Genomic DNA, 21706 nt, shown 5'->3' on the forward strand with positions numbered 1-21706 from the left:
GTGCTTTGTACAAAGTTTGGAACTTGAGAGTGTGGAAGTGGTGGCCAACTTCATTCCCACACTTGTGGACCGGACCATGATGCACCATCTGATGGCCAATATCTCAGCTTCCATTGCAGCACAAGCAGAAACCACCCATTGTCTGAGTGCTGCTGGTGACTTTTTTTTCAGAATTGTGGTCAAGAGGTCGCTGTGATAGTCAGTAACAGAGGGAAGGTAAAATGTGGGACTGTATTGAATGGGGAATTGGGGTGGGGTTCACTGACACCAGAGTCAGACGAGCCGATCACATAACCCAGATGGAAAAGGGCTGTGTTGGTTGCTCCTCCCTTCATCCCCTCCTCCTCCTCAGTTACTTGCTCTATACCTGATGGTAAGGGCTGTGCCCTTATGATGGCGAGGTTGTATACCATGCAGCAGGGCACCAAAAATCATGAGTTGTGCTCTGGTGAGTACTCAAGACTCCTCCAGAGTGTTCCAGACACCAGAAGCATTGCTTAAGTATCCCAATTGTCTGCTCGATGACGTTTCATATGGCTGCATGGCTCTTATTATACCCATGCAGCTAAGTGTGCATGGGCTGCACACAGAAGTCATCAGCCAGGTGGTCAGTGGATAGCCCCGGTCACCCATTCGGCACCCTTTGGTTTGATGAGGTGGCTCAAATGCTGATGGTACAGCGGACTGTTGCAGAATAAAGGTGTTGTGACTGCTGTCAGGATGCCGGGCATTGACCTGCATGAGGTGCTGAGTAAGGTCGCACGGCAGCTGGACATTGAGGGAGTGGCACCCTTTACGGTTGTGGTACATCTCAGAATTTATATGTGGTGCCCACAGAATGACATTTGTGCAGTCAATGGAACCTTGCACCATGGGGAAGACTGCTATCCTGGTGAAGCCACATTCTTACTCTGCCTTCCTTAATATGGCAAGACAGAATGAATGCATTCAACTCTCTTTACATACAGAGGGCTGGATTTTGAGAAGGAGACAGGGCTCCTGGCACCGGGCTGAAAAGGCGGGGGGGCGGTGGGGATCCCCGCCTCGGCCTTTTTGTACCCCCCCAGGTGCTATCCTCCGTTGTTCTGGAGGCAACATTTCCGGCACCAGGATTTCCATCCCTTTAAAGACAGGGATCCCGCCTCCAAGAGCTGCCAGGTAATCATAGGGTTGGCAGCTCAGCAGTATCGGCAGTGCCACCAGGAACGGTGGCCACTTTCGGTACTGCAGAGGCCTTGGACTCAGGCCCAGCACTGGAAACCCAGTCCATGGAGTTGTAGGTTTTGATGGTGGGGGTCCTCCGTGGGCCATAGACTCCTCACAAAAGACAGACCACCCCCAAGCCCACAGGGAGGACACCTCATTTTACAAGGCACCCTCCCTGCATGGCGGAGGCACCCCCACCACTGGTTAGATCCCAGCGGTGGCGGGAAGAGTCTCTCAAGTGGCCGTTAGTTAATAGGCCACTTACAGGTGTCAATTGGCCTCTGGGCAGGAAGACTGTCATTGGCTTATCCCGCCCGCAGGAAAATCACTTGGCGATGGGACAGCAATGGGCCCTCCATCTCCCGCCACCCGTCGTGATTCTATGGGCCCCCCTGCCTCCGACCCCATTTCAGGGGGGGCCAATAAAATACAGCCCAGAGATTCAGTTACCTCTCCAATACAACAGTGGATGGCAAACGATGAGATGTTGCAAATATTAACTACTCCAGCCTTGAAGGACCCCAACACAAAAACATTAATGACCACGGTCATCTTCACAGCCTTTGGCAATGCCATCCTTGCCCAACTCTGAGGCTGCAAGTCTGCCTGCAACAGGTGACAAATTTCAATGAGCATTTTCTTAGATAAGTGGAGATGTCGTACACACTGTGGAATAGGAGAATTGTTCCCTGATGACCATGGCTAGATATGACCTATTGCTGAGTTCTCTTGGCCTTCATACTCCTCCCCTGACTTTGAGCAGCCTGTCTTCCTCTGCCCTGCCTCTATTCATTCTCCCTGTCATGCTACAGGCCCAAGGGGGATAGAAAATTCCACACCCATATATGGGAGGAAGTGGCCGAAACAGAACCCTTGAAGTCAGAACTAAGGCCTTCACCATATGCCACACCACTCCCTGAGGACTTCAGCAAATTCAAGTCACAGTACAGACCACCAAACATTCCTATCAAACAGCAACTAACCTGAAAGTAGTTGATGATCCTGTTAAATAGCATTGATGGAGTTCTTTCCTACTGCTAAATGCATGTCCAGCTGTGCGAGGTTAAGAGAGCGAATTAGCTGGAATGTTGAGCTTGGAAATGGCACTGCTAGAATCAAATCAACTTTACACACTGACTCACACAACAATCTGGCTACTTTACATACTTCTGATGTATGTGACTAGCGCCTGCGCTAATGACTTACCCAAAATGGCAATGAGATGGCCCCCAACAGAAGTATGCACACGTGGCCGCTGGCCATTTTGGACCCGAAATGGCTCCTGTAGGACCGAAAATATGGTCCAGACGCTCACTGACACTCAGTTTGGGTTCTGCCAGGGCCACTCAGCTCTTGACCTCATTACAGCCTTGGTCCAAACATGGACAAAAGAGCTGAACTCCAGAAGGGAGGTGAAAGTGACTGCCCTTGACATCAAGGCAGCATTTGACCGAGTATGGTATCAAGGAGCCTGAGCAAAACTGGAGTCATTGGGAATCAGGGGGAAAACTCTCCGCTGGTTGGATTCATACCCAGCACAAAGGAAGATGGTTGTGGTTGTTGGAGGTCAATCATCTGAGCTCCAGGACATCATTGCAGGAGTTCCTCAGGGTAGTGTCCTAGGCCCAACTATCTTCAGCTGTTTCATCAATGACCTTCCCTCCATCAGAAGTGGGGATGTTTGCTGATGATTGCACAATGTTCAGCACCATTTGTGACTCCTCAGATACTGAAGTAGCCCTTGTCCAGATGCAGCAAGACCTGAACAATATCTAGGCTTGGGCTCATAAGTGGCAATTAGCATTCATGCCACACAAGTGCCAGGCAATGACCATCTCCAACAAGAAGGAATCTAACCATCTCCCCTTGACATTCAATTGCATTACCATCACTGAATCCCCCACTATCAACATCCTGAGGATTACCATTGACCAGAAACTGAAATGGTCCAGCCACATAAATACTGTGGCTACAAGAGCGGGTCAGAGGCTGAGAATTCTGTGGCAAGTAACTCACCTCCTGACTCCCCAATGCCTGTCCATCATCTACAAGGCACAAGTCAGGAGTGTGATGGAATACACTCCACTTGCCTGGATGGGTGCAGCTCCAACAACACTCAAAAAGCTCAACACCATCCAGGACAAAGCAGCCTGCTTGCTTGTCACCCCATCCATCATCTCCATGATGCACTGCAGCAATTCTCCAAGGCTCCTTTGACAGCACCTTCCAAACCCGCAAGCTCTACCACCTAGAAGGACAAGGGCAGAAGATGCATGGGAATACCACCACCTGCAAGTTCCCCTCCAAGCTACACACTATCCTGACTTGGCACTATATAGCTGTTTCTTAACTGTCACTGCGTCAAAATCCTGGAACTCCCTTCCTAACAGCACAGTTGGTGTAGCTACACTCCAAGGACTGCAGCAGTTCAAGAAGGCAGCTCACCATCACCTTCTCAAGGCAATTAGGGATGGACAATAAATGCTGGTCTAACCAGCAATGCCAACATCCCATGAACAAGTAAAAAAAAATGGGTGCTGCCCAACTGAATTTTGCAGCTAGCAGGTTTTAACTGGATTTATCCCAAGCTGTGTGAGTGTTTTAATGCTCTCCTTAGAGCCATATAAATTAACTCTCAACTGTCTCTGAAGGTAATTGGCCACCGTGACATGACCTTTAACCTGGTATTATGTAAGAGTCAATGGACTGTCTGTTGCACCAATTTCACAAGTGTGTTTGGTTTGCTTTATAAGACAACATAGAGATGAAATTTAAATTTTTTCACATTTATCCCGACTCCTATAAGAATAGTCACTCCAAGGCTTTAATTTTGTCCAACAGACTGCAGTTGCAGTGCTAACATCACCAGGTTAATGAATATCGTACATTTATGACAGTACTGGGGGAGGGGAGAGGAAGAAAAATGGAAACTAGTTCCAGCCATGGAGTTGCAAGAGTAGCGAAATCAGTGTTGAACTGGCTCCTGCTATTAGATATACCCAGGCCAATGGTCCATAAGGATAGTATGGATGAATATTGAGATGCTGGTCCCTTCCCCATGAAGCAGTTGCCCAGGCTTCCATTATGATTGCTTCTCTACTTTTATGGGTTTCTTAAATGTGTGCAGAGAATAACTCTGGTTTACTACCAGCCATTCACCTAGTGTCTCATCATCTTCAACTAATGCAGGCAATCACATTATTGCTCCTTATATAAAATCAGTGGTTATTTATAATGTTTCTATGGTCAGTTATCATCAGAACATTAATTGAAAACAATCTATTTCTGTTTGTGTAAGACATGGTGTTGATAGGAGGAACCCTGATTCTGTGTAATGTCAATAGCATTCTGCGCTCCATGGAACTCTGCCACCCACTGGAAGTTATGGGGGCGATTTTTGGGTATGAAGTTGAAGCAGTCTGCCTACCCGTTCAAAGCCAGAATTGGGAGGGTTGAACCCTTTCATGTTCGTGCCTCATCAATGTAATTCAGGTGAATTTTTGAGCACTCAATGAGTGCTAGCTGGCAGCTTGCAACATGGAGAGGGCGAAGGAGGTGGAATGGGAGAGGTGGGGTGAATCTCCGAGGACAAGCTAGATGGAAAGAGTGGGGAACACCCCATGGCTGGAGGCAAGCCACAGTCCTTTTAGGAGGAGTCTTTCTGAAGCAGTTTCTTGCAATCCCTTTTATGAGCACTGGTTATGGCCGTTAAGATCATCACATGGTACAAATGTACAAAGTGTGTACAGCAGACACTCTGTTCATTTGTATCTAAAAGATGCACACAGGTTTCCACAACCGGCCTGGAACCCCAACTTGCATATATAAGCAGTGTCCCACCAGTCTCGGGTGAATGCGCAGTATTTCCATTTGTAGGCCACCCAGAAAGTTGCATCAGGCGGTCCTCATGTGTCCAACAGATGTTGAAGGAACAGCTGAGATGCCCCCTCCTGAATTTCCACCACTGGCGACTTGTTTTTCAAGCCAGAACTGGGCCGGTAGCAGTTGAAAATTGCTCCCTATATATCCTGTTTGGCTGATGTCACCCTTCCATTGTCAACATGGTATTTGTCATTTGATTGATACATACATGCACTGAAGACAGGTTGATCTGACAGATGTCACCTGTGGTGGCTTATAAGAATCCAAGGGAGTGAATGCCTTTTGCTGTAGTAAACTTTACTATTACGGGCGGCACAGTGGCACAGTGGTTAGCACCGCAGCCTCACAGCTCCAGCGACCCGTGTTCAATTCTGGGTGCTGCCTGTGTGGAGTTTGCATGTTCTCCCTGTGTCTGCGTGGGTTTCCTCCAGGTACTCCGGTTTCCTCCCACAGCCAAAAGACTTGCAGGTTGATAGGTAAATTGGCCATTATAAATTGCTCCTAGTATAGGTAGGTGGTAGGGGAATATAGGGACAGGTGTGGTAGGAATATGGGATTAGTGTAGGATTAGTATAAATGGGTGGTTAATGGTCGGCACAGACTTGGTGGGCCGAAGGGCCTGTTTCGGTGCTGTATCTCTAAATAAAAAATAAATAAAAAAAGTAATGGGAAGAGCCTCTCCTGTTCTGGATGCTGTTCTGTCAGTCATCCTTCAGTAAATGGCGCAACTCTTTGACAGCCTCTCTTGTGAAGTGGAAATGGCAGAGATTAGTCTCCTCTGTCATGTCCAAGTACATATCCAGGACTTGTAAACATGTGTCTTGGGGTAATGATGGGCATAGGCAAGTTACCTCAGGTGTCAATGCTCATGTCATTCACTCCTTGTGAACTCCTGTTCCTCATCCAAATCTTGAAGCATGATTGGAATTCCCAAGGAATAGCCATGGTCACCACTTTGCATATTGTGATTTAAATGGAAGCAAAAATCAAGAAGAATGAAAGAAAATGCTGGTAGGAAAAAACCCTAAATAATGCAAATATGGTGCACGGCCGAACAATGAGAATGAATAATTAAAAAAACACCAAAATCTAATGTAAGAAAGATATGTAACAACAACCAAACTGCAATTGCATTTTTTTTTTGCTATTTGATTGCAAGATGTCGTTGGTGTATTTTTTGACCTTCCTTAGTTATCCTGCTCTCAAAGGTGAAAAAGATTGTTCTAATCCATTTATTATCTGATCCAGCATATATTATTTTTATGTTATTTTGCTGTTCTATAAAGTGTAGTAGGTTAATTAGTAATACAGGCTTAATTATTAATTCAAATAAATGTAACTTCTTGAACAGGATTTGCCAATCCAAATGATGCTATATCTAACACAACGCAGAGCGGCTTGCATAATGCCATACATATTTACATGAATGGTTCTATGTCCAGAGTTGGTGGATCGGCAAATGACCCAGTCTTTCTACTTCATCATGCTTTTGTTGACAGGTGAGTGTAATTGAGAGTAAATTTGTTACATATTCTCCCATTTCCTGGTTCGATGGTTGTTCAGTACAGAAATTTCTCATATATACTATGTTGTCTGCTAAGCAGCTGGGCCTAGAATTTTGATTGCGTTGGAAAACAAGTGCACACAGGGCACTGCAAACTCTTGTTAGTGTTGTCCCAGGCAACATGTAATATTTGGGCTGCATGCTCATTACAATGATTCAAGCGTGTAACCAGCGCTACCTGTGCTACTCATTGGTTGCACATGTGTTGGGGGGAATTGACAATCAGGTGTTTCTGATGCCACTTAAAGGTAGCCTGCACATCTTAAAATGGGGCACATTATTTTACAGACAACAGAGACGGTGTTGAAGAGAAAAATGGCTCCAAGACCTGCTGCTTTGGAGGCCCTGGTCCAGGTAGTGGATAGGAAGAAATCCTATTTCCCCCAGGGGCCAGAACAATCTTCCAGCAGCAATCCCACCCCACAATGGGAAGACATGGTAGCGGACATCAATACTAGGAGCTTAGCTTGCAGGACATAGTTATTGTGCCGAAAGAAGTTCAGTTACTTCGCCAGAGTTGCCACGGTAACAATACTGTTCTCCACTCTCTGCTCACATCTGCACCACCTCCAGCCTCACTACTCACAATATGCCCTCCCCACTTCTCCTCACTCTCCTATAATCACTGCACCGCATTTCACCCCACCTACTTCTCCTCATTCCGTAGACTCCCCACTTTTGAAACACTCACTTCTTTACATCCCACGTCTTATGCATTGTGTACCAGCTATTCAACTCTGATGGGTACATTTCCTAAACACCTCAAAGACTGTCACTAACTCACACCCTTCTTGCAGGAAAACATCACCCAAAATTTCAGATAGACAGTCACTGATGACACTAAGCCAACCGGCACACCCTCTCCCCATCGAAGACAACATGCTGGCCATCATGGGCAGGAGCAGAGTCATGGCTGGAGTGAGTGGTAATGCTGGAGGAGATATCACTCAGGATTTCTTCATTTTTTCTCTTAGTACATCTGTTTCATCATACACATGGCAAGACAAACTGCAAATGCTTTCACTCGCTACTTCTCCCTCTGCTGCCCCTTCACACTAAAAACTAACCTTTGTCCATCTCTTTCATTTCAGTTACTGAAGTATGTGGAGATACCTCTTTCACTTCAGGTAAATGAGGCCAGCCTTCCTGAGTATGCAGTGCCATGCTCACAAGTACCAGCTCAGAGACTGGCACCATGTGCATTTAGTAGCTAGGCCAGAGAATGGGTCTTCATTTGGTGGATGATCAGACACAGTGTGCAGGAGTTAGGGCAGGGGGATAGGACACCACTAGGTACTAACTTGCCAGTGGGTGAGATTGCATACTAGCTGTGCTGCAGGAGACTCAAATGCTGACTTTAAGACCCCAGGCTACAGAAGAAGGGTGAGGGGCAGACACCAGGAAATGCTAGGTGCAATGGACAGGCAGCCAGTGAGCTTACTCACAATATTGCAAAGCATGGAGGAGTCGAGCTCCAACTTGTGCCAAGGTTTTGCACAAAGCATGGAGACCATTCTGTCCAAATGTTAGCTCCATCAATACAATAGTGGAGCCTGTCCTGACTGTTCTCAGAGCTCCCATAGCAGCTCAAACAGCTGCAATCTTAACTTTTGTGGCCAGTGTTGACAATTGTTTCCAGAGCATCACATCACTCTTTCACTTTGTTCTAGCACAAAGCTCCAGGAATGTTGAGACACAGTCCAAAAAGAATAGCCTTGGCTCTGTGTGAGATACTGCTAGTGTCCTCTGTCAGGAAAACAGCATGTTTGCTCCCCAACACCCATTCTGCCAATGCCAGATGCTCATGGCAGATGGATCTGGCACTGCTCTGGTCCAGATTCAGATGTTGCAGCCAGCCCTCAATGCCCAGAACTGCTCGACGTCACTCACCAAGGCCATCTGAAGTCTCCTCAATGGAATGTCCACCAGCCTCTCATCTCCCAAGATGTAATCACTGGGAAAATGCTTTGTAGGAGCACATTAGGATAGGTTAGCAAGCACACAAGACAGGCAGTAACAACTTGCACAATGGCAACTCAGATTATTTATCTTAACTGTTAGATAAAGATGGAAACGAATTAGTTAAATGTGTTTTATGTTCTGCATTTAGTCTTTGTGTTTATATTTGTAGTGAAGTGAGAGATAGAGAACCATATGCTGGACTGAACAAAGGCAATCGGATGGTGGTAGTGAGTGGGGGGGGGTGGGGAGGTAGTAAGGATATGGGACTGTTGGTGCATTGGGGAAGGGAGGGATGATTTAATTGAAACACTCTTTGATGAGCTGCTCCCCGAGTGCTCTGGCAGCTAGGAGCACTGGTGATTGATGATTCTTATGTTCTTACTCTTCTTCATATTCCTCCTCCTACTTCTGCTCCTGTGGCACATTCTGCTGCCCAGGTGGTGGTAAGCGCTGGTCCCTCATGCTGGCAATTTTATGGAGCATTCAGCAGATGACCACAAATTATCATACCCACTCCAGGGTGTACTGAAAAGCTCCTCTGGAACAGTCAGGGCAGTGAAAGCATTGCTGATTGTTTGGTGACATTTCTGGTGGTGGCATGGCTCTTGTTGTGGGACAACTTTGCAGCTGATAGGAATCATGAGCCAAGTCTCGAGGGGATAGCTCTTGTTGCATGGTAACCTGAAGGTCTGGCTGGAATAAAGCAGCATAGAGGACTGGCACAGGATGAATGAGTCACGACTGCTGCTAGGAAACCCAGCATAGACCTGAATGATGTGTTAACTGTGGCCAGCTGTACCTTGAGAGAATGGAATCCCATTCAATTAATAAAGATGCTAGACTGCTTATGGAGATCGTGACATTCTGAGGGGGGAAGGTGAACAGCCAGATGTCATCGTCCATATTGGTACCAATAACTTAGATAGAAAGAGGGATGAGGTCTTGCTGGAAGATTTCAGAGAGCTAGGAAAGATATTAAATAGTAGGACCTCAAAGGTAATCATCTCTGGATTACTAGCAGTGCCATGCACTAGTGAGTACAGAAATAGGAGGATAGCACAGCTGAATGCATGGCTGGAGAGATGATGCAGGAGGGAGGGCTTTAGATTGCTGGGGATTTGGACTGGTTCTGGGGGAGGTGTGACATGTACAAGCCAGACAAATTGCACCTGAACAGGGCAGGGACTAATATCTTGGTAGGGAGGTTTGCTGGTGCTGTTGGGAGGGGGATGGGAACCTGAAGGAAGAGAAGCATAACTGGAAATAGAAGGCAAAAAATTAGTAAGCGAGTATGGAAGGTCAAGGAAACAAAGGCTAAAAAATAGACAACAAAGGAGTTTTCCAGTGATTGGTTGTATCTACTTCAATGAAGCACTACCTAGAACTGTATTCCAGGGAAAATGTTGTCGCTGAGACCGCCCTCAGTGCAGCCCAGTCTGTGCCAGTCATGGATGAGCTGGACGAACAGCCAACAAAATCGGAACTCAGTGATGCCATTGATTCTCTAGCCAGTGGAAAAGTCCCTGGGAAGGACAGCATTACCCCTGAAATAATCAAGAGTGCCAAGCCTGCTATACTTTCAGCACTTCACGAACTGCTTTGCTTGTGCTGGGATGAGGGAGCAGTACCACAGGACATGCACGATGCCAATATCATCACCCTCTATAAGAACAAGGGTGACCGCAGTGACTGCAACAACTACTGTGGAATCTCCCTGCTCAGCATAGTGGGGAACGTCTACGCTCGAGTCGTTTTAAACAGGCTCCAGAAACAGGCTGAGCATGTCCACCCTGAGGCACATTGTGGCTTTCGAGCAGAGAGATCCACCATTGACATGCTGTTCTCCCTTCGCCAGCTACAGGAGAAATGCCGCAAACAACAGATGCCCCTCTACGTTGCTTTCATTGATCTCACCAAAGCCTTTGACCTCGTCAGCAGATGTGGTCTCTTCAGACTACCAGCAAAGATCGGATGTTCACCAAAGCTATTAAGTATCATCACCTCATTCCATGACAATACGAAGGGCACAATTCAGCATAGCCTCATCAGACCCTTTTCCTATCCTGAGTGGTGTGAAACAGGGCTGTGTTCTCACACCTACACTGTTTGGGATCTTCTTCTCCCTGCTGCTCTCACATGCGTTCAAGTCTTCAGAAGAAAGAATTTTCCTCCACACAAGATCAGGTGGCAGGTTGTTCAACCTTGCCCGTCTAAGAGCGAAGACCAAAGTACGGAAAGTCCTCATCAGGGAACTCCTCTTTGCTGATGATGCTGCATTAACATCCCACACAGAAGAGTGTCTGCAGAGACTCATCGACAGGATTGTGGCTGCCTGCAACGAATTTGGCCTAACCATCAGCCTCAAGAAAACGAACATCATGGGACAGGATGTCAGAAATGCTCCATCCATCAATATCAGCTGCCACACTCTGGAAGTGGTTCAAGAGTTCACCTACCTAGGCTCGACTATCACCAGTAACCTGTCTCTATGTCCCAATTCATTCCATCATCCCTGCCTCCGGAGAATCCTTGGCATCGGGTGGCAGGCCCATATCTCCAATGCAGAAGTCCTCGAGGCGGCCAACATCCCCAGCATATACACCCTACTGAGCCAGCGGCGCTTGAGATGGCTTGGCCATGTGAGCCGCATGGAAGATGGCAGGATCCCCAAGGACGCATTGTACAGCGAGCTCGTTACTGGTATCAGACCCATCGGCTGTCCATGTCTCCGCTTTAAAGACGTCTGCAAATGCGACATGAAGTCCTGTGACATTGATCACAAGTCGTGGAAGTCAGTTGCCAGTGACCGCCAGAGCTGGCGGACAGCCATAAAGACAGGGCTAAAGTGTATGAGTCGAAGAGACTTAGTAGTTGGCAAGAAAAAAGACAGAGGCGCAAGGGGAGAGCCAACTGTGTAACAGTCCCGACAACCAATTTTATCTGCAGCACCTGTGGAAGAGTCTATCACTCTAGAATTGGCCTTTATAGCCACTCCAGGCGCTGCTTCACATACCACTGACCACCTGCAGGCGCTTACCCATTGTCTCTCGAGACAAGGAGGCCAAAGAAAGAAAGAAGGAAAGAAACTTCAATGCAAGGAGTCTTGTGAATAAGGCAGATAAACTGAGGGCACAGATAGACACTTGGAAGTATGATATCATAGCTATTACTGAAATGTAGCTTACAGAAGGCCAGGAATGGCAACCCAACATTCCTGGTTACAGAGGTGACAATATTGGTTAAAGAAACAATTACAACTGGGATGATATACCAGAAGAAGCATCAAATGAGTGCGTATGGGTTGAACAGAAGAAGAGCAATCATACTGCTGGGACTATACTTAGACCCTCAAATAGTCAGAAGGGCAAATATGTAGGCAAATTGCTGAGAAGTGCAGACACAATAAAGCAGTAATAGTAGAGGTTTCCAACTGTCCTAATATTAATTGGGACAAATTCAGTGTAAAAAGTAACAGAGGTTGCAAAATTCTTATAAAGTACTCAGGCGAACATTTTTAACCAGTACGTAGTGTCATGCTAGACCCCCACCTGCCAAGAATGAAGCATATTAATTTTGTCATATGAACATTGATTTAAAAACTGTTACTGAAGTGAAGAAAGGACTTGTTCAAAAAATCACCTAACGCCTGGCTGGAAACACATTTGCATATTAACAGACAGTGCTTGTGGAGACAAAGGGGTTATCCAATTTAACCCACAATGGACTTTGAGCACCAGGTATTGTGTGTGAGAAGAGACATTCCAGGGTCGGCTAAGACTAGAAAGTCCACAAACAGGCGTGGTCGGATCACCTGGTCATGTGACTAGCCTGCTTGACAACCTGGGTTTTTCTTAATTGTACAAACAGTCTGTTTGCTCCTGGACTGAAAAGACCTCTCCTGGTTGGCTCACCACAGCCTCTCCCGTCTGCTCCCATCTCTTTCTCACGGAACTCCAAATCCACTGAAGACACATGAACACCAAGAGAGAAAAGTCTCCTACAGCGAACAAGGTTTAAGAAGAATACTGGGCCCCAACAAAAATCAAGATTTACCTACAATCAAGGACTCCACAGTGAGCTCAAAGATGCATAACAAAAACCCTCTTCAGAGATTGCCTCAAACTTTTCCACTTTTTTTCTGCTGTGTTCTGACTCTATCTGCTTGTGTGTAATGCATATTTATGCCAGCGTGGGTGTGTTGTGTATCCAAAGGTGTTAACCGAATTAGAGTTTAACTTTAAGTTTAATAACTTTCAACCTTTTTTCTTTAAACCTAAGAAAACCTGGTGTCTTTGCCTTATAATTGGAAAGCGGTGAACAAGGATTCATCAAAGACGAACTAAATACACGGTGTTTTAAAAGTTAAACCCTGTTACAGTAAAGGCCCCTTTCTCACCTGGTTGTAACAGTAGCAAGTTCAACACGAGAAGGGGCAGTTCTGTACTTAAGTTTTAGGGATTGAATCTGGGTAAATGGAAGTGGTATCAGCAGGAGAAGATTTTAGTGGTGGTGATCGTAATTCAGTTATATTGAGAATAGTTATGGAAAAAGGTAAAGATAGACCAAGTGTAAAAGTTTTAACTACAACACAAAGGCGGATGCTGGAAATCTAAAACAAAAACAGAAAATGCTGGAAATACTCAGCAGATCAGGCAGCATCTGTAGAGAGAAAACAGAATTAACCTTTCATCAGAACTGTCAAAAGTTAGAAATGTAATAGGTTTTGAGCAAGTGAAAGGGGGAGGGGGGAAGAAGAACAAAAGGGTGGAGGGCAGGAGAGATAAATGACAAAAGGTTTCATGGTACAAAGCTAAAGGGAGTGGTAATGGAACAAGTAAACAAACAAAAGATGTGTCTGGATGAGCTGGAAATGGAAGGATAGCTGACATCAAAACACAAAGTAAAGGGACTAAGAAAGAAACAAGGCTGGGGGAGAGGAACAAACCAGCAAAAAAACACAAAAATGTAAAAAATGGGGGCAGAGATTATGATCTAAGATTATTGAACTCAATGTTGAGTCCGGAAGGCTGTAAAGTGCCCAATCAAAAGATGAAGTGCTGTTTCTCGAGCTTACCTTGAGCTTCATTAGAACACTGCAGCAGGCTAAGGATAGAAAGGTCAGAGTAGGAGCAAGTAGAGAATTAAAATGACAAGTGACAGGAAGCTCGGGGTTGTGCTTGCGGACTGAACAGAGTTGTTCCACAAAGTGGTGACTCAGTCTGCGTTTGGTCTCCCCAATATAGAGGAGACCACATCGTGAGCAACAAATACAGCATGCTAAATTGAAAGAAGTACAAGTAAATTGCTGTTTTACTTGGAAGGAGTGTTTGGGGCCCTGGACCATGAGAAAGGACGAGGTAAAAGGGCAGGTGTTGCATCTCCTGTGCTTACATGGAAATGTGCTGTAGGAAAGGGGGAGTTGTTGGTAACTGAAGAGTGGACCAGGGTGTTGTGGAAGAAACAGTACCTTCAGAATGCTGAAAGGGGAGGAGTGGGGCAGATGATGGTGGTATCACGCTGGAAGTGGCGAAATGGTGGAGGATGATCCATTGAATACGCAGACTGTAGGGGAAGCTGAGGACAAGGAGGCCTGAGCAGGACTGGAACAAGGAATGTTCCACATACCCCACAAAAAGGCAGGCATAGCTAGGACCCATGCGGGCACCCATAGCAATATCTTTTTAGAGGAAGTGGGTGGAGTTGAAGGAGGAATTGTTCAATGTGAGATCAAGTTCAGCCAGGCAGAGGAGGGTGGTAATGGATGGGGACTGGTTGGACCAATGTTCAAGGAAGTCTTAAAAGTTTAAAATTGGGGAAAGGGCAATTTTACTAAGCAGTGATGTGATTTGGCAAAGGTGGACTGGAAACAGCTACTTGTAGGTAAATCACAGTCAGAGCAGTGGGAGGCATTCAAGGAGGAGCTAAAGAGAGTTCAGAACAAATATGTTCCCACAAAGAAAAAGGATGCAACTCCCAAATCTGGACTCCCCACTGTCCTCCCCCGGATGTCAAAGAACATGCAGAGTAGAATATGGCATAAAAGAGAAAGCTTGTGTCAGATGCAGAAAGTCTATAAGAGGTATAGAAAGTGCAGGGCTAAAATTAAAAAGGAAATTAAGAAAGCAAAGAGCAGGCATGAAAAAATATTGGCAAGTAAAACCCAAAGGTGTCATATAAATACATAAAGAGCAAGAGGATAACTAGGCAAAGAGCAGGGCCAATGAGTGACCAAAAGATAACTTGTATGTGGAGTTAGAAGATATGGGCATGGTTCTTAATGAATACTTTGCATCTGATTTCACAAAAGAGGGGAACGAAGCAGACGTTGTAGTTAAGGAGGAGGAATGTGAAATATTTGATGGGATAAACATATTAAGGCAGGAAACATTAAGGAGTTTAGCATCCTTAAAAGTGGATAAATCAGCAGGCCTGGATGAAATGTATCCCACGCTACTAAAAGAAGCAAGGCAACAAATAGTGTAAGCTCTGACCATCATTTTCCAATCCTGTCCAGCTACAGGCTTGGTGCCGGAGGACTGAAGGACTGCTAATGTTGCGTTGTTGGGTTTGTACTGGTAGCATTGTAGGGCACTCTGAAGAAAGTCTTAGACTCTGGTAAAGGTTAACTAACAACTCTATTATTTAGTTACTATATATACTCTCCACAAGCCACCTAAGCTAGCATCCTTCGTGCTGCTATGCCTTCTTCTCAAGCCTATCGCATGTGACAGTTACATCATGGCTCTTACAGTGGGAAGGTTTTCTTACTGTCTTTGGTATTAACCCTTTACATTCTTATACTATGGGCTGAATTTTGTAGTCCCGCTGTCGGGAGTGGCGGCGTGCACAAAAAGTGGCGGCCACCCCCCACAGGACCCACGCCACCATGCCGCCACTATTCTGCAGTGGGCAGTCACTTTGCATATTCATGGCGGTCATCCTCTCAATCATGTGGTGGGGGTGGCATTGGCGACGCTGTTCACAGCATTACTGATGCAGAAGCAGGTTCTGACGCCATTTTTTAAAGGCTGCCAGTCCTGCAGACAGTTCAACAAAGTGTACAGTTGCCCCCTTTCCCCCCTTCCCTGTACACAAAGTGCAGAATTCACCCTTCCCTGCCCCCTCCCCACCCATCAGAGGGCAGAGTTCGCCCCTTTCCCCCCAACACATCAGAGTGCAGAGTTCACCCCTTCCCTGCCTCAGTGGCACCAACTTTCCCTGGATGGGAAAGTGAAGGCACATGAGTGCCACACATTGCACTGAAGATCAGGAACTGATTGTTGCAGTTTATATTTTAATACATGAAATTGTGTTATTTTAATATGCTAAGTCAGGTCCAGTCACAGAGTGGTGGAGGAGCCGCCACGGAGCTTCCCCGCTGCCAGGAAGATCGGGCCCGACGATCCTGGCATTCCGATTTTCTGGCTCCCCCGGCCGTGGAACCCGACGTTGGGCTGGGAACAAAATCCAGCCCTACATCTCCCCCCGAGTCTTCATTCAAGATTTTACCAAACATATATACATTTATGACTTCTCTACGACGCTCTCTCCCCAAGTCTCTGACGATACATATCCAGTCTCATCGGAGGTTTGACAGCTCTCACCGATCTGGTAGTAATCTGTCTGGGATGCTAAGTAGTCTTCATAGGAAGTCTGGGTTGCTGACTTGGTTTCTCGTTTCTACGGGTTGTAGTATTCCGTTCGGTTTGAGTTTGTTCCTCTTCATCTGGATCTTGCAGATGGATTACTGGCTGTTGCTCTTGCGGAATAGGAATGATATTTGTCTGATTCCTTTGTGTTTCCCTTCATTGGTTTGTGTAACATACAATTGCTGATTGTCCTCATGTTTATGGATTACAGTACCTACTTGTTCCAGGTCACTTTTTGACCATTGTTTAATTTGGGTAGCTTCTCACTCAAAATCTCCTGTTGTAATTCCTGATTTATTTCCTTCTGTAGGAGTTTTCTTTTCTTGAACTTTCTTGTAGTCTTGAGTCTTCAATTCTTGCATTAATTGTTGAGCCAATACTGGAAGCTGTGTTCTTAATTACCTTCCCATTATTAATTCTGCTGGTGATAATCCATACAGCAGTGGTGTTGAACAATAAACTAGGAGTGAGGTAGGAAGATCTTCAGTTTTCGTGAGTAAAGATTTTATGGTTCTCACACCTCATTCTGCCTCACCATTTTGCTGTGGATACCTCCGTGAGCTCGTAAGATGCTGAAAGCCCATCTTCACGGCAAACTGGGTAAAACATTCGTTCGCGACCTGTGGTCAATTGTCTGATAATATTTCATCCAGAATCCCATGTGTCGCAAAGATGGCTGTAAGGATTCTAATAACTACCTCGGTAGTTGTAGAATGGAAAATGTAGTTAACAATGATGATATATGACTTCCCACCAAACATGAATAAATCCATTGCCAAGGTCTAGTTGGAAATTGGGTAGTCAACAGCGGTTCACATTGTTTTGGCCTCTGTATCACGCATGTCTGACAGTTGTTGATCATGGTCTTGATATCCTTAGATATCCCAGGCCACCATACCGAAGACTGTGCCCTCACTCTGCACTTGGTTATACCCAAATGCCCGAGGTGTAATCAATCTAAGATATTGGATGTCATTGACGTAGGAATAACAATTCTATCTTTGTAGACGAATAAGTCGTCAATTATGGTAAAATATTTCCTATACTCATGGAACATCTTCATTGTTCTCCCTCCTTGACTTTCTTGTGGCCACCCATGTGTACAATATTGTTTAATGCGAATGCACTCTTCATCATTCTTCTGTGCTTGTCATATCTCTTGAAACTTCTGTATGCTTGCTGGCCAACTTTGTGCTGTGTGTTGCGAGAATGACTCTATGTCACATACAAAATTCACTTCTTCCTGTGATGGATGATCAACGGTTGCCCTTGATAACGCATCGCCTGACGATCGGAACTTCCCTTGGACATATACAGTTTCAGAGGTGTACTTCATTAATTTGAGATGAAAGCTTTGTATACATGGAGGCATTTTTGCTATTTTTTTTCATCTACTAGTGAAACCAATGGCTTGTTGTCTGTCTCAATCACCACACATATTCCAATGATGTAGTCTGAAAAATTTTCACACGTCTATGTTACCGATAGAACTTATTTTTCGCTCATACAGTGGGAGGGATCTCCCTCATTGTCTTCGGTATTAATCCTTTACATCCTTATACTGCAGCTGACATTGTACAATTATTTAAAAAGGGTGGAAGGGATAGACGAGTAATAATAAGCCAATCAGCCTAACCTCAATAGTGGATAAATTATTGGAAAAAATTTCTGAGAGACAGTATTAATCAAGGACAGTGAGCAGAGATTTGTTAAGGGAAGGTTGTATCTGACTAATTTGATTGAATTTTTTGATGAGTTAACAAGAAGGGTCATTGAGAGTAATGCATTTCATGTACTCTACATGAATTTTAGCAAGGTTTTTGACAAGGTCCCACATGGCAGACTGGTCAGAAAATTAAAAGCTCATGAGATCCAAGGGAAAGTAGAAAGTTGGATCCAAAGTTGGCTCAGTGGCAGGACGCAAAGGGTAAAGGTTGATGGATATTTTTGTAACTGGAAAGCTGTTTCCAGTGGGTTCTGCAGTGCTTAGTACAGGCTCCCTTGATTTTCATGGTAATTTTAATGATTTGGACTTAAATGTTGGGGTTATGATCAAGAAGGTTGTAGATGATACAAAACTTGGCCCTGTGGTTGATAGTGATGAAGAAAGCTGTAGACTGCAGGAAGATGGTAGACTGGTCAGGAAGGCAGAAAAGTGGCAAATGGAATTCAGTCTGGAGAAACGTGAGGTAATGCATTTGGGGAGATAAACAAAACAAGGAAATTCACAATAAATAGTAGGAATTTGAGAAGTGTAGAGGAACAGAGGGACTTTGGCGTGCATGTCTACAGATCCCTGAAGGTAGCAGGACAGGTCGATAAGGTGGCCAAGAAGGCCTATGGGACACTTACCTTTATTGGCTGAGGCCTAGAGTATAAGAGCAGGGTGGTTATGCTAGAACTGTATAAAACACTAGTTCCACCACAGCTGGAGTACTGTGTTTAGTTCTAGTCTCCGCGTTAAAAGAAGGATGTGATCGCACTAGCGAGGGTACAGGAATGGAGAACTTTGGCTATGAGGAAAGATTGAATAGGCGGGACCTGTTTTCCTTGGAACAGAGGAGGCTGAGGGGAGATTTAATTGAGGTGTATAAAATGTTGAGGGGCTTAGATAGGTCCTTCCTATCCACTCTATTTCCATTAGCAGAGAGGTCAATAACTAAGGAGCATAGATTTAAAGTAATTGGTAAAAGGATTAGAGGGCAATTGAGCAGTAATGTATTCACCCAGAAGGTGGTGGGATTTTGAACTCACTGCCTGAAAGGGTGGGAGAGGCAGAAACCCTCATTGCATTTAAAAGAAACACTTGGATATGCTCTTGAGGTGCTGTAACCTACAGGGCTATGGACCAAGAGCTGGAAGGAGGGATTAGGCTGGATAGCTCTGTCTCAGCTGGCATGGACATGATGGGCCAAATAGCCTCCTTCTGTGCTGTAAATTTTTCTATGTTTCTATGTTTCAATGTGGGTGCAGGCATTGGCATCTTGCACCCTGGGGAAGCCTGCCATGCCTAGTGTTAACAAGCTTCGCACTGTTTGTGGGGCAATAATGTAAATATTCCTCTGGTCTGGAGAGCCTTGGTGACATCCCTCATACAGCAGTCAATTGCGAACTGTGATATGTTGTTGATGTCACCTGCTGCAGCTAGAAAGGAGCCTGTGGCATTAAAGTTAAGGATCACAATGACCTTGACAGCCACAGGAAGTGCTGTCCACACCCTGGTGCAAGACTGAAGTTGTAGTTGCATCAGGTGACATATTCGGTGACAGCCTCCTTTGTAAAGCGAAGGTGCTTCTTTTATTGACCCACTATTGGTATACCCTCCTACACAATGTCCTCCCCCATCTCCCACTTGTCGCAGCAGTGGCTGCTCTTTGCTGTCTTCCTTGCTGCTCCCCTACCACTTACAGCCCCAAAGACAGCTCGACCAGACCATCCATGACCACAATGAAACTGTTTAGAAGGCAGCCAAAAACAGTGCAACACCAGCAAAATCTTCTTTGTAGCTGTCAATATTAATTTTCCAGAATCAGATAACAGGTCAAAAAGCATTCCTAAGTTAACCACCAGCATGAAATGACAAAGCAGCAACTAGCCTGTGAGGACTGCATGCTCCCTTTAATTAGCAGTGGTGAGGGGACATTTCTGCCTATTAGCACCATGATTTACTGGCTGAGTTTATTATGTGGCGAGTCAGGCACCAGAGCATACTAATATCAGAAACAGTCCTCCAACAAATGCATAGGGTTCCCAACTCTCCCAGACTGACCAGGAATTTCCCAGAATTGGGGGTACCTCTCTTGAGCTGTGCCTCCAGCAGCCTGGAAGATCAGCTATTTAACATTCGTGCTGCAATACACCCCCACCCGGCTCAGTGACATCATTTGACCAGCACCTCAGTGAGTCATGAATGTGTGGAGACAGCTGGAGAGTCGGAAATTGCAGGTGTTGGTCTTTGGGGAATTTCTGGACATGTGAGGGCTGGAATGGGGGGAGTGAAATTGTGTGGCTTGAAGTCAGGGGTCTTGAGAGTAGTGGGGAAGAGAAAGGGACTGGAAATCAACAGGAGACTGAGGAATGGGGGCTTCAGGGGAGACATAGAAAATGGGAGCCAGGAGAATAATGGAGGCTGGGGAATAGGAACTCAGGTTGAGATGGGAAATTAGGGGATGGGAATACACGGGTGAGAAGGGAAGTAAAGGTCAGGGAACTGGCGCTGAAGCAAGTGTAGGGGTTGAGGGGGAGGGGAATGGGTTGGGTGTAGGCTTGGGGTTCAGCATTTCCCACAGAGCTGGAAGGAGAGGTGAGTAAAGGGGTAAGTAAAACCCAGAGACCTTACTGTGGGTCAACAATGAAGGATTATTTCCATTGATGGGTGAATGGGGAACCAGGGAAAGGAAACCAAGGATTCTCACTGGTTGAAATGAGGGGGAAGGGAGGAGGAAAGTTCCGAACTGAAGGCTATGAAACAATTATACTTCACCACATGTGGCTTTTGAGGTAGAGACGAAAACTTCATTCAAAGGAAATGGGATGTATGAAAAGGAGGAATATAAAGATCTTTGTGGGGGCAGATGGTGTTACAGGAAAGAACGCCAGCACTGGGAGATTCCCCCTGTGCTGCAATTTCTCTAATTCTATGAAAACCCTCCTTTATTGAGTCCAAGCTTAGAAATGTTGGTGCTGAGCTTAGTTTAGGAATATGGGCCCTGTGAGAAGTGCCACAAACACTGAGCCCGCTGCCCTTTGGTGGTTTGGTGTTGGTCGGACTGTGCTGCCCAGTTTTGATGTGTGAAGTCCAAGCCCAGATTGGCTCTGCCTGAGGCCCCCAGTTCAGAGGATCACCTTCACACAGAATCTAAATCCAAACCCAAGTCCAAGGAGATAGGGACAACACCGAGAAACTTAACCGCACCTTTTTTGTTCCTTAGCTCTAGCCAAATTGATTCTGTCCTTGAGCCCTCTGGAACATCCTTTTTCTCCAGCACTGCAATGCTCTCCTTAATCAATATCACCATCCCTCCCCCTTTTTCCCTTCCCTATCTTTCCTGAACACCTTGTATACAGAAATATTTAATACCTAGTCCTGCCCTCCTTTGAGCCAGGTCTCTGTTATAGCCACAACATCATATTTCCACATGTCAATCTGCGCCTGTAACTCACCAGTCTTATTAACCACACTCCATGCATTCACATACATGTACATTAATCATGATTTAGACTTTATTACTTTCTCCCTTACTCTGACCCCACCTCATAACTTACTGTTCCCTACTCTCAGTCTATCTATCTCCCCCAGTATTCTGTGCTCCTTAGTATTCCTTTTATACGTGCTCCTGGTTCCCACACCCTTGACAAGTTACCAGTTTTTCTTCCCTCCAGTCTGAGCTCCCTATCAGGTTCCCATTCCTCTGACAATTTATTTTTAATTCTCCCAACAGCA

The 21706-nt window shown here is 45.5% G+C and overlaps 1 protein-coding gene across 1 annotated transcript in view; it reads left to right on the forward strand.

The window, feature by feature from the left end:
• The window catches only part of tyr (tyrosinase), an 82887-nt gene that overhangs the window by 45796 nt on the left and 15385 nt on the right, over window positions 1–21706 (forward strand). Inside the window, exon 5 of the mRNA XM_068034422.1 lies at window positions 6440–6587. Within this exon, the coding sequence (XP_067890523.1) occupies window positions 6440–6587 (148 nt within the window). The remainder of the gene's footprint in view (window positions 1–6439; window positions 6588–21706) is intronic.

This window comes from Heterodontus francisci, chromosome 6 (genome assembly GCF_036365525.1).
Source record: "Heterodontus francisci isolate sHetFra1 chromosome 6, sHetFra1.hap1, whole genome shotgun sequence".
NCBI classification, from domain to species: Eukaryota; Metazoa; Chordata; class Chondrichthyes; order Heterodontiformes; family Heterodontidae; genus Heterodontus; species Heterodontus francisci.